This window comes from Fragaria vesca, linkage group LG5 (assembly GCF_000184155.1).
Source record: "Fragaria vesca subsp. vesca linkage group LG5, FraVesHawaii_1.0, whole genome shotgun sequence".
In the NCBI taxonomy this organism is placed as follows: domain Eukaryota; kingdom Viridiplantae; phylum Streptophyta; class Magnoliopsida; order Rosales; family Rosaceae; genus Fragaria; species Fragaria vesca.
Window position 1 is genome coordinate 17,162,679 of NC_020495.1, and position 13,600 is coordinate 17,176,278.

A 13,600-nucleotide genomic window follows, 5' to 3' on the forward strand; every position below is an offset into this window, starting at 1 on the left:
ACTTACTTACTTACTACTTACTACTACTACTACTCTCTCTCTCTCTCTCTCTCTCTCTCTCTCTCTCTCTCTCTCTCTCTCTCTCTCTCTCTCTCTCTCTCTCTCTCTCTCTCTCTAGGGTTTCTCTCTAGGGTTTCTTAGACTTTGGTACTTCTCACTTCCGGCAACAACATGGTCAATGAGGTTTCTCGATTAGCCGCGATGCTTGCTATCTCGGAGAGTGATCGGGTGTCCTTCAGCGCTGCAAGTGCAACGATATTTTCCAGGTATTCTTACGCGGTGGGCAGACTATTGTCCTCCAAGAAGAAGGTGATCCCCAAGGCTTTTAGAGAGACTATGGCGTCGCTCTGGAATCTCAGTATCAAGGCTCAAGGTGAGCGATACGTCCTGCGGTTCATTGATGCGGGAAGTAGGAAACATATCGTGGAAGGAGGGTCGTGGTTTTACAGCAAACCCATGTTTGCCTTGGCTCCGTACGACAGTCGCCGAAACGCTGCAGCGGTTCTGATCCAATCTTTTCTAGTTTGGGTCGAAGTCTTTGGCCTCCCGCCAGATCTCATGACGAAGGAGGCTTTGTACGTAGATGGTGGGGGCAACCCTAGGCCGCATCATCAATCACGATAACCCTAACCTCATCTCTGGTGTGAGGGCTCGAGTTTGGCTGGAACACAACTTGGATTCACTTGTGAAACAAGCCTACCCGCCCATACGATTCGATTTCGGTGAAGGTATTGATTTAACCTCGATCTGTTTTGCTCACTTTCAAGTATGAGAGAGTTTGTGGCTTTTGCAGGACCTTTGGCATGCTCAAACACAAACCTGGATGCTGTCAGGGACTGCCGAACATGTCCACGGCTGTGATTTTGGCGGGTGGAGGTTCGGGTGCAAACCCTAACCCTAATCAACACACTCCCAACAGTAGAAACTCATTCTTAGCTACAAAATCCCTCGCACAGCATCTTGTACGTGTGCCCAAGCTTGTGGTCTTCTCCCAGTCGGCTGTAGTTCCGGTGGCACCTCCCCAGTTGTTTACGGAGCTGCCTTTGCTCACTGGAAAGAAGCGTGATGCTTCTGTCTTAGTGGGCCTTGACTTAGGTAAAAGACCCAAAGGCCCAATAAAGCCCATGGAACCGAACTCGGCTGACCTTGACCTAATGTTAGAGCTGTCGTTGCCTAACTTTGCCGGATCTTTGGTTATCTCACCTTCGAAGAAGTATAAGGTTGGAAGGCTAGTGTGTTCGAAGAACCGGCCTAGGGAAGAGGCCATCCACCCTTGGAAAGTTTATATCAGTGCTACGTCAAAATCTATGAAGCAGCAAAGGAAGAAAGTCATAGGGTCAGTCAAACGAGCCCTAGCCATTGAAGGCCCTCCAGAGCTCTCGTCGTAGCCGGCAACATCCTACTCTGCAATGATGGTGATGGAAGAACCCAGGGAAACCTCCTCTATGTAGGACGGTTCCGGGTTAGTCTAATAATCTTAGGGTAGGATTTGTCCTACACCCTAGTAGTTTTTGGTCTTTCGTTAGAACCTCATTTTCTTTTGGTTGTTTTTCTACTTGGTTTAAAACTCCATGGTAGTTGCAATTAGGTTGCTTTAGGGCCACCTAGTATGGCTTCATTTATAATATTTTTTTTTCCTTGATAAATATAAAAAAAGTTAAAACATCAAATTATTCGTCATAACCAATAAGCGGCCAAACACATTCCCACTTTATTTATAGGAAAAATGACCAAATGCACAAAAACAGCTAAAAGACGACTATATCCCTAGTCTAAACTACCTACCACCCACCGGATCAGATCTAAACAACTCTCTCTCTCTCTCTCTCTCTCTCTCTCTCTCTCTCTCTCTCTCTCTCTCTCTCTCTCTCTCTCTCTCTCTCTCTCTCTCCTTCCTTCTTCTTCTTCTTCTTCTTTACCGACCAAGTCTCCTCCTCCACCAGATCACCGAGGCTGAAGATTCGTCTTCGATCGCCATCAGGAAAAGAATCGACGTAGTGGAGCGGTCGTCTCTAGAACCACCGTGGTGGAGCCACTGGCTTTATCATATTTTCTAGATCTAGACGTCCCTTTGAAGCAGAAGCGGCGCCGCCTCGCCGACGAGCTTCTTGACCCTGACCTCGCCGACGACATCAACGAGGACTCTAGTCGAAACCTCTGCCTGAGGTGATGCTACCTAGTTATCTCACCTCCCAAGCCGAAGTGCTCCGTGGAGATCACCCCTGCTCCGGCTTCGTCCTCCCCCGACGACAGTCCAGTGATGTAAGACGATTCACATATGATAATGATTCAGTGGTGAGAGAGATTAATTCATGTGGTGATGATGATTTAGTGGTGAGCAATTAAGGATGATGATGATAGGAGGAAATCAGGTTGTTGCTTTGGAATTGGATCAATGTCTGTGATCATTTTCACAGCTGAGACGGCGCCAGAGTCCTTTAGCTTGGCACGAAACGCCGACGAAATTGAGCCTCCCTATGTCCAAAGGCTTGTGACGTTCTCATATTTTTTCACCGGTCTCTTTTTTTTCTTTTTTGAATTCTTCAGTTCGGTTCCTTAAAACATATGATTAAGCTTGTATGTTTTGGTTTAAAATGCATGTAAAGTGGTTATATTGTTCAATTGTTGTCTCGTAATTGAGTCACTGGAGGTTAGTAATTGAGTTACTAAAGGTCAGTAACTGATTATTGGGAGTCAGTAATTGATTATTGGGGGTCAGTAATTGAGTTATCGGTAACCGAAATCCGGTCACCGGTGAAAATCTGAGTTACTAGGGGTCAATAACCGACAACCGAAGAAATTTCGGCAACCAACGATCGGTGACCGGAGTCCGGCGACCGGTGACTGGAGTCCAATGAGGTTCCAGCAAAGTCTTCTCACTCTTTCACTTTCTCTCACCTTATACATGTTGAAGTGGTGAGGGTTAAATTGTCTTAAAAATATACAAAAATTATTATTTTATTATGACTCCAATATCGATTTGTGTATTTGGGCACAAATAAGAACACCTTATATTAGAATGGGCTCATGTTTATTAAATTCATTGGAATGGGCAATAAGGGGTTTAAATTAGTACTAAATGGGTATTTTCCCAACTAGCATCTTCACCCGCACTACATGCGTGTGTGAATTGTTTTTTTTACTATTACAGTTATGCTCAAAATCTGATTTCCCTCCCCACCTTTCTCTCCCACCTCCCACATTTTAAACTTCTTTTGTTCTGTTTTTTCTTTTTGTCTTGTTTCCAACATTTGAAATTACTAATTGTCATTCATCTGTTAGAAGATATATTTTAAAATTGGGACAATGCCCATTAGTCCTAATTTTAAAAATTTTATTCCCACCAACAAAATCATATTTCAAAATTCCTAAGAGCCAACTTAAACAAGGAAAAGACAATTATACCCTTAATGATTTAAATAAACTACAATAGACCATGATAAGAACAATAGAAGATATATTTTAAAATAAATATCTATGACCGGATTCTTGCAACCGATGGCCGTTGACTGTGACTCCGGCGACCGTTGACCAAACTCTGACGACAGTTGACCACCTATTGGGGTCAGTAGGACCTCCTATTGGGGTCAATATGCATGGGTTTATCCGCAGCGGTCAACTGGGGGCAGTAGGTGTAATATCCTAGATTTTCATATCATTTTTCCTTGTATTATTCCTTTAATTAATGAAGGATTATTTATGAAAATTCTTGGGTTTTATGCGAACTTGAAGTTTCGGGAGTTTATTTAAAGTGCATTGACCTTTAAGAGGCCAAAAGTTGACTTTCTTTTCCGTAGGTTATCTTCGAAAACTTCCTTCACGAAAGTTGTAGAGTTTGTTGATACGAGTTCGTAGACATGCGGCACGTCTGAAACGGATGTCGTATGACGAAGTTATGTTCAGAGGAAGTTTGTTTTCGGGTTTGAAAAGAGTATAAGTAGAAAAAATAGTGTGTGGGATTAATTAGAACCCTAAAAAATCAGTTCCCTCCTCTCTCTCTCTCCTCCCACCCGAGCTCCCCGAGCCTTCACTTTCTTCAGCCGAGTTCTTCCTCCTCCGGCCACCAAACCGGACACCACCGGTCTCATTCGACTCCCACAGCAGCCCTCTTCATTTCTGGAGCTGTCCCGCCGCCTGGAAGCCGCCACGAAGCGGCGGAGCTGCTGCTGTCCCGTCGGAAAACCGGCGATTTCGACGCCGTTTCCAGCCAAGTTTAGGTGAGTCTTGATCCCCTCTTCCTCCTAGTAGTGTCTAGGCATAGTTGAAGCAAGTTTTTGAGGTTTTGAGGCCGGTTTTATAGGTTTTTTAGTGTGATTTGCTGGTTACCTTTCGGGGCAGTTTCTGGCCGGTTCCGGCCAAAATTGGTTGAAGCCTCATGTATGAAAGTTGCTCCCTTTGCTGCAAGCTTCAACTTTGCTGTTGGGAATTTTCTCAAATTCGGAAGTTTGGGGTGGCGCGTGGGGCCCACTCGCCGCCGCCTGTGGCGGCGCGTGGCAGCGCGTCCGGCTGAGTTGCAGCCCTAGTTTCCTGTGGTTAGGTAGTCCTTACTGCTGTGAGCTTGTTGAGTGGTAGTGTGGCTAGTTTTTAAGAAATGTTGGCATGCTAGGACTTAAGTTTATTGGTGTTGGTTTGGTTGGGTTAGAGTTTAGGTTTTAAGGAGTTGAGATAGCTCTATTGTGTCGTTGAGTTCAACAACTTTGGGAAGTTGTCCTCCCTTGAGCTAAGGGTTAGTTTAAGGGTATTGTGTTATCCTTTGGTTCCTTGGTTTCTAAGGTTTTTAATTGTGTGTTATTTTAGGTTATTTGTGAAATTGTGAGTTGGCTTGCTCTTGTATTTTGCGGAAACGCAACGGGCTATGTAGGTGAGTAAATCTCACCAAAGTTCACTTTTGAACCAAATTTATTTATGGTCATGTGATGATGATAATGATGATGATGTTAGATTTAATATTATGCTTTTAATTGTTTTTAAAAATATATGAGCTTGATCGCCAACGGCTCAAAGGTAAGGTAAAACAAGTTTTCTTTATGTGCTATTTTGAGATTCATGTGATCATGAGTTTATTGATTATTTATAGATTATTCTTGTGGAATATCTATATTTTGTTCAGGTAAATATTTCCATGTGAAAGAATAGAATTAATGATGTGATATTGTGTTGTTGAGGTTAATGTTGTAATATTCTGATTTTTTGATAAATAGACAAACCGGGTTCCAAGTCCTTAATTGGGTGATTGGTTGCGGTTAAGTTGCTATTTATCATTTTTGTGTTTAATATTAGACAGTCAAACCGGGTTCCAAGCCTTTGGCCGGGTGATTGGTTGCGGTTAGAAATAGAGCTCTAGTCCGTCTGTCAGTGTAGGTCATGGGAGATACTGTATGGTATCTGGGACCCATGGGTACACATAGTGTTGTTGTAGGTCATGAGAGGTATTTTATTAAATATCTGAGACTCATGGGTAATGTGTTGGATGTGTGTTTTTCTTTAATTATGGATCCAATCTCTCTTGTGGAATATTGGACGTGATAAATGTTGTGTTATTTTTGAGTTTACTCATACGAGCTTTTTAGCTTACCGGGTTTGTTATTTACAACCCGGTGCACCAATTCTTGGTGTAGGGGTTAGACCTGCAGGTGAGGATCAGCAGGGTTGAGGTGGAGGCTTAGTGACAGGGTTTTTGTTGGGTTTTGGTTGTTCATCGTATATATTTATTTTTTATATATACATTGAGATAGACAATAATAAACTCATGTGAGCGTCTCTTTTTTTTTACTCTTGAGTTTATGTAATCAAGGAAATGTAATATTTAACTCAATATGGAGTTGTGTGTAAATTTTACTTTCCGCATTGAGTTTAGTTTCATTGAAATTTTGTTGAAACAGGTTTTGGGATTATATTATTTTAAGGGATATCATGCCAAAATTTTTGAAAATTTTCTTTCGAAAATTAGGGTGTGACAGTAGGGGGGTCAACTGGGGGCAGTAGGGAGGTCAACTGGGGGGTAGTAGGGGGGTATACTGGGGGCAGTAGGGGCAAACGACCTGCGTTTTCTCCATCGCCAAACCCCTCACCAACAATAACAACCAAACCAATATATTTTGCTATGTCGCATTCAACACAAAACAACCAATTCATGAATTAAGGGGTTCTCTACCCTTCACCAATTCAAAATCTAATATCAACCATAACTCCATTTCAGAATCAAATACCCTGACCAAAAACCAACACAGTAGTACTTACCTTACAGCCAAAAGTTTCAGGCAAAGTCCTCCAAATTACTCTCTGCACCCAAGGCAGAAGATCACCACTGTCAACTTCGAAATACGCCCCCGACGGCCAGCTCACCACCACCTCCGACGTCGTTGAGGCCTACACTGTCGTCGTTGCCACCGGCACGGTGGCGAAGCGGCTCGTGTTCCTTGGCTCCGACGATGGCAAGGGAGGCTTCTGGAACCGTGGTGGTTTTGAAGCCGAACTCTATGGCAGAGCATGAAGTGACAGCGGGTTAGGCGCGGCAGATGGATCCGAGATCCAGATTCTGATGACGACGAGGGTTTTGAGGTTGGACTGGAAGTCCTCTCGGTGAGGGTTTGACGGAGCAGAGCGGCAGTGGAAGAAAGCGATGGTGAGCTTCTGTTCGAAAAAATCATAAAAAGTCAAAAAATTTGTTAGTAGGAATAGTCTATAAGAGTCTATTGGGTTGATAGGAATTTTAGAATATTTTTTTATTAATGGAAAAAAAATGTCTAAATTTAAGGCTAGTCAAACCTTCTCGCTTTATTAAGAGATTTTCAAAATAAAAACACAAGCATATTAGCAAATGCCACCTGACTACTCAACTCGACTCGGAACATATTTTTACATTTTACCCATAAGTAAAAATACTTTCGTTTTTTAGCAGATTAAGATTCTCTTAGGCGTAGTATTTAATTCGGTTTTGTAGCAGACGTGTTTATTAGTATCATTTGAGTCATGATTACTAGTCTGTTCTAATGCCAAATTAGTAACGCGTTGTTAAATGATTCGAGATTACGAGTACCCCTTCTCCCAATAGTCCAGGCTCTAATAAGATCGAGTGAATTATATAATCCCAGGCCCCAATAAAACCGTTGCTCTTATTCTGAAATAATCAGCAGCAACGATTCCGGCGGCGACGATGGCGTCGTCGAAGTTAGTATCAGTCTCGACGGCCAATTCGGATCTCCCTCGCGACTCCTCTATATGTTCTCTCTCCACTCTCATCGCCGACGTCGACAAGCACCACCACATCACCATGGACGACCTCCTCAAGAACATCTACAACGACCAGCCCCACCCCTCTCCGCCGCCTCCCGACGCTGGAGGAGCCTCCGCCTCCGCCGCCGCGCCGGGGAGGACCGTGGAGGAGGTCTGGAAGGAGATCGTCGCCGGCGGAGGCGGTGAGGGAGAAGACGCGTCGGCCGATGGAGAGGCGGATCATGTGCGAACAGGTGCAGACGGCGGCGGCGGCGGTCTGGCGGAGATGACATTGGAGGATTTTCTGACCAGGGCTGGGGCCGTGAGGGAGGAGGACGTCGGCGTGGGGCCCGGGACGGTGGTTCCGATGGGGTACGGGCAGTACCAGGTTCAGCCGCCGCCGCCTCCGCCGCCTCGGCCGCATGGGCAGTTGGTGTATGCGAACAACAATGGAACGACGAGTGGTGGAGGTGGGAGAGGAACGAAGAGGAGAGCTGTGCAGGAGGCGCCGCTGGATAAGGCGACGCAGCAGAAGCAGAGGAGGATGATCAAGAACAGAGAGTCCGCTGCCAGGTCAAGGGAACGCAAGCAGGTTCATCCTTCTCTCTCCTTTGACTGAGATTATATTCCGATTTAGTAAAGTTTGTTAGGTTAGTATTTTAATTATGTTTGGCAATGCTATTAGGCTTACACAAATGAGCTGGAAGCTCTGGTGACGAAGCTGGAGGAGGAAAATGCACTCCTCATTATGGAAGAGGTATGATCCTCCATCTGAATTTGTCGAAATTTGATGATAGGCATATACTGATATACCATAAACCCTAAAACTGTCTAGTGCAAGCCGTAAAGGTTATGATTTCTTGTGATTTGATGATATGTAAACAATGATCACGGCTTGGTCATATTGGTTTTGTTTCCATTGTAATGTCTGTTGATTTATGAGTTCATTCTGAATGTTCTAAGTTTATCCAAATCTTTCAATGCAGGCTGAGCGGAAGAAGGAGAGGTTGAAGAAGGTATGTCTTATTTGTAGTTAGAAATATCTTAGCTATATTGGTGAAGCACTTGAGTGTATCCTTGTAGCATGGAAAATATTGTGAATTGTTTTTGTTGTTTACCTTTTATATTGTACTGGTTTTTCTTCTGTATGAGGCAAATCATAAACAATCTCTTACAATTAACACTTTATACAATTAAAGGGCTGTTAACAAAAGTAGATTTTTGAAGCTTTTAGAATATTGTTCAGGTTATATTTGTGCCTGTATCTGGAACCTAAGGTGCCACCCTTTGATATTATTGTCTGATTGTTATAATAAAAAACTGGGTTTTACTTATGCAGCCATCTGTGCTTGAAGTTCATTAATTGACATACTATGCATTCTATCGCCCTTAGGCCGTTCACTATGTCATTTGTTTAGCAAGCTAGTAATTCTCCTGAATCCAAATATAAAGAGGCGACATTTTCAAATATACTTTTTCCAATCCAACATGTATTGGAATAATATGTTAATATGTTATGTGGCCATTTCTTTCTTCTTAATTTTTTCGGAAGCATGGTCAAAAAATTTATACAAGTTAATTTCTACGATCTTATGTTACTTTCCAAATGTTAAGTGATCATTGCTATTAGAACTCTTGCATGAAATAAATGGCAGTGAATGTTCCAACTAGAATTTACCGACTTGAAGTCAATTTGAATACAGTTTACATTACTGTGTTTCTATGGTGTTGTTGAGGATGTGTCTCCTTTTTCTCCTTTTTCCCTTCCCAGAAAAATGTACCAGGAAAGAAAAATCATATCTTAGGTAGTTTGACATAACTAGTAGTTAGAGAAGTACTTCAACTCCAAATTGTATTTCATTCCTTGATTTAATTTAGCTGTAACTTGACCACATTATGATACTGAGTCATTGACCTTGCTGATTTCATATTTCCATGCATCATAAAAGTGTTGGCAAATGATTTAACTGTCTCTGCATGCAGCTCATGGAGAACCTCATTCCCATCGAGGAGAAGAGGAGACCTGCACGTGTTCTTCGGAGAGTGCAATCCGTGCACTGGTAGATATGGTACGTAATATGTGTGATGGAATCAGAGTTATTTATAAGAAAAGCCTGGACCTCAGTCATGTATCGCTTGGAGCTTAGTCATGTAAGCTTGGAGCTCAGCAGTCATGTAGGGCTAAAAGATACTAAAACAAAACGTAGAGAAAAATTAACTGTTGGCATGGTTATCTTTCAGTAGTCGAAGTGGACTTGTAAAGAGATGTGTAGTACAGCTCAAGATTGAATTGATTTCGGTACAGCTAATGGTGAATATACTTCAATCGACAGCCTGTTGGGGAGATGAGATCCTCGACAATCTTTCGGGTCTATTGTAATTAGTATTGTAGAAAACGAAAATAACCTTATTATTTACAGAAAGCTTGAGGATTAGTGGATTCAAACCAATAATATGTTACTAGTATATGCTATTTACGAGGAGTCATTCATGATCTATACTTCGATAGCATTTCATGAGTAGTTGTTGGCGCTTTAGTTTTGGTGTTTCTCAAACTTCTCCAACACGGAGCAATACGGCAATAGCTATAACCATTCATATTCTTCCAATCAACCTTGTCCAGGGCCAAAATTGCCGGCTAGTTGCCCGACTTCATCTGAAAAACTTGTCCAACTCCATTGGTTCATCATACTCTTGGCTTCTTTGGAAATCCAACAATCCTTGGTTGTATGATGAGCCAATTTCTTTGCATCAATAAACCTCTAAAACCCACCTCTGCCCACCTGGTGCAATGGAAGCTAGAATTTCATGATCATGCTATCACTATCAAACAACCGTTACAGCATAGCATATAGCGAGGGACCAAACATGCAACTAGATAAGATTATGAACTACACACATACACGTTCCGAAGTGGACTCGTGAAAAGCGAAACATACCATTTCAGAGAGATCTAGGAACCAACAAAATCAAAGAATTATTATGACTGTCCCGAAGACATAGCATGTGCAAACTGTCACAAAATAGAAGATATAACTAACATGGAATGGACAAGTGTAGAAAAAAGAAACCACAAAATACAAACCAACAAAGTAAAATCATTTTACTAGCAAGGAATGATCCGATGAAAATACTATGCTCTTTACAGAAATGAAAGAGTATAACGAGATACTTGCTTAACTTTTGTACTGTTGCTGACCATCTCATGTTCTTCTTCCCCCTTGCAAAAGGTGGAAATATGCAAGACAAAATATATTCGCACATTTGTACATTTCATGCTCATAAACTTATCTATTTTTAGTTACTCCAGATTGGTAGCCTTACTCAACAGTTCAAGACCCTCAGTTCGGCAATTCATAATCCTGCGGAATACATCCCGAATTTGGCGTTCCAATGGACCCAATCCATTCTTAAACTTCTCACAGATCGACGCTAGCTCCTCAAGTACTTGTTCAAGTTCCATTTTCTGTTCCTCTGTCAATGGGAATTGAACCAGATCAGCAAAGTCTGTCATCTGACGAGTGCATTTCTCAACCTGATAAATCTCCTTCAGCAATCCGTTGGAGCTCTGACGCTCCCGCTTTTTAGATTCTTCCATTATCCGTTCGTGAAGTGAAATTAGGGGGATACCCCAGGGAAACTGTGGTGGAATGGAAAAATGAGTATTAAGACCTCGATCCTGACAAGGTATTGCAGCCACAAGTGACGACATAACAAAAATGAGCACAGAACTCATTGTGAATACAGATCCTGCGAGGCCATTGGTTGCAGCATTCTCATTTCCACGAGGTGCTACCAGGTTGTTTGCAATTGATTGCAGCTGCTTAGCTGCAGACCAAGAAGCAGATGTGCTCCATGAGTGAGAGCGAGAATGTCCTGATGAGGTATGGCGGTGGCGATCCTTTCTTGTGTTGTGACGCCCAAAAGACCAGTTCCGCTGTGAAAATGCAGAGCCAGAGTCTCTCCCATCAAGCATTTCAAGTGCCAAATCCATCAAAGCCTTTCTTGCTCGACGGAATTGGCCCTCACAATATGCCCTCTGGCGAGAATCCAAGGCACACAGAACAATCTCTAAATGCTTATGCCACATACGAATCTTCTCAATCCCATCACGTGATGCATTGCAAATGTCAAGTGCCTTCAAACTCCTTTCTAAATATTCATCAATCCAATGGTCCATGGGCGGTTTAGAAATATATTCTTTGTTCTTCAGAAAGATACCTCTGAATTCTTCTAGGCAGCTGACAAAAACATCTAAAAGCTTCAGAGTCCACGCAATAGAGAGCAGCTCATCAGCACCAACAGCTGACAAGTCATGGAATAGGTCTGCAACATGTTTCTGAAAAGACTGAAGCTCCAACTCCTGGGCACTAGACTCATGATTAGTTTCAATTGAATGAAACTGTTCTCGCCGAGTCCAAATGGAGCGACCTAATGAAGTCAAAGGTGAAGAAGAACCTGTTGCAGGATTATGTGTAGAAGGCATGGTCTCTCAACCCACAAGATACCAATCACAAAACCCTCAAAATTTGCAAGCGACAACACAAGCCACAAAATCAACAGAAACCCAGTCTCAAATCGATGTATCAAACGACCAATATCACCTTCCAAAGCCCACCTACAATTCATTCAGAATCATCCATCAGCTTAAACCCCACAACTACAGAAATTCCAACACTCCAAACAAACCCAATACTAATTCATTTGTATTCACATAACCAAACCAGTGAAGCTCTCAAACCTAACAAAACACACCCACCACCTCTACACATACATCAACTCAAAGCACTTAACATAGAAATCCTAGAGGAACTGAAGCATACAACATCAAGCTAGATCCTCAAAACCCAAAAACAATAACAACAACAAGCAACAAAAACCCAGATCCAAAAATTATTAAGTGGCATGAAACAAGCAAAGGATCTAGGTAGGGAGAAACCAACTCACAGAAACAAGAATAGAATTGGAAAGAAAAGTACCTTGCTTGGAAGAATGTTTTTGTAGAGAATAAACAAGACAAACGACATGTGCGTAGTAGCTGCCGCAGAGATCTTGGGCTGAGGAACTGAGGAGCGCTCACTTCGACATAACCCGAACTCCAGCACCGGAAGATACGGGGGGAATTATATAAACAAAACAGCAAGGCAAAATTGTAAGTAGATGTCTCCGTTTCGGTTATTATTCTTTCTATTTTATTTTTATTTTTATTGTTCTGTACGACGCTAAAATTTGCCACAACACAGCCGTAACAAACACAACATTTGGCCAGTCACGTTCACTTTCGCATTTCAAGTTAGTAGCCTCTTAGCACACGCTAGCGCGGCTGTGTTAATTTGTTTCTGTCCTTTTGTTTTATAAAAAAAAAAAAAATTCAGATTTTAAATATAAATAACGGCTAATGATGCAGTTGCAATGCATATGGCATTCAGCAAAAACTGTTCCATGTTGTTCCCTATTTTTTTTTTTCTGCTTTTATATTTTGAAAATAATTTATTTTGTTATCATTTTACGGTATTAACCATCATTTACTTTTTTTTCTATGTCAAAACTCATCTATCGTGGGTAATATGAGTAGTTTATAAAAAAGACTTCACCATGACACCAAAGAGGGTGTCTGGCTTTCTAATAGTAGAGATTAGGTTTCTAGGAAAATCTAGTTTAACAAAAATAAAAAGAATAAACCACTGCAACTTCGTCTAGTGGTTTTTGCCTAGTTGGGTGTGTTTCCAATATAGGTTTAAACCTCGACACAGTCAAAAGTGGCCAAAAGATGGGCTGCAATGCCTTGTTGGCTAACCCCCCTTCCCCCCCCCCCTAGTGGATTAGTCTTTGAGTCTATGAAGCTTTTAAGATACTACATAATTGTTAAAAAAAAAAATTATAAAAAAAAGGAAGAATTGAAATTTGTTTAGTCCTTCTGGTTTGAAGTCGACATCTGTTTAGTCCTTCTGATTTTATTTTAATTTGAATAGTCCTTAAAGTCACAATTTTTCATCCAAATAATCTTTATGGCTTTATTTTAATCTGAATAGTCCTTAAAATCTTGATTTTTTATCCAAATAATCCTTCCGATTCTTTTCTCAGTTAAAGGCCATAAGGACTATTTAGATGAAAAATCATGACTTTAAGGACTATTCAGATTAAAATAAAATCACTATTTGGATGAAAAATCGTGACTTTAAGAACTATTCAAATTAAAATAAAACCATAAGGACTAAACAGATGTCGACTTCAAACCACAAGGACTATACAATATTTTACCCAAAAAAACATCTGATTAAACAAAAATAAGAATTTTATATGTTTAATAAAAAAAAAAGGCATTTTGAAAAAAGGCAAAAGGGTATTTAATCGCTGAATAGTGTGTTATGGATATTTCTTTTTT

At 41.4% G+C, this 13,600-nt stretch overlaps 2 protein-coding genes across 2 annotated transcripts; one reads left to right on the forward strand and one right to left on the reverse strand.

Annotated features, from left to right (window-relative positions):
* Window positions 1-7,156: 7,156 nt before the first annotated feature.
* Window positions 7,157-9,664, forward strand: LOC101301305 (G-box-binding factor 4-like). The gene is made up of 4 exons (XM_004301499.1): window positions 7,157-7,807; window positions 7,901-7,972; window positions 8,202-8,231; window positions 9,199-9,664. The coding sequence occupies exons 1-4, from the start codon at window positions 7,157-7,159 to the stop codon at window positions 9,277-9,279; spliced, it is 834 nt and encodes a 277-aa protein (XP_004301547.1). The 3' UTR covers window positions 9,280-9,664.
* A 566-nt stretch (window positions 9,665-10,230) lies between these two features.
* Window positions 10,231-12,388, reverse strand: LOC101300347. The gene is made up of 2 exons (XM_004299937.1): window positions 12,195-12,388; window positions 10,231-11,833 (listed from the first exon to the last, which is right to left on the reverse strand). The coding sequence occupies exon 2, from the start codon at window positions 11,699-11,701 to the stop codon at window positions 10,517-10,519; it is 1,185 nt and encodes a 394-aa protein (XP_004299985.1). The 5' UTR covers window positions 11,702-11,833; window positions 12,195-12,388; the 3' UTR covers window positions 10,231-10,516.
* Between the last annotated feature and the right edge of the window lie 1,212 nt (window positions 12,389-13,600).

Coding starts and splice junctions, on each gene's coding strand:
- LOC101300347 (XM_004299937.1), bottom strand. CDS start 11,701: ATGCCTTCTACACATAATCCTGCAACAGGTTCTTCTTCACCTTTGACT.
- LOC101301305 (XM_004301499.1), top strand. CDS start 7,157: ATGGCGTCGTCGAAGTTAGTATCAGTCTCGACGGCCAATTCGGATCTC. Junction 7,808..7,900: donor GGTCAAGGGAACGCAAGCAG/GTTCATCCTTCT, acceptor CAATGCTATTAG/GCTTACACAAATGAGCTGGA. Junction 7,973..8,201: donor CACTCCTCATTATGGAAGAG/GTATGATCCTCC, acceptor CTTTCAATGCAG/GCTGAGCGGAAGAAGGAGAG.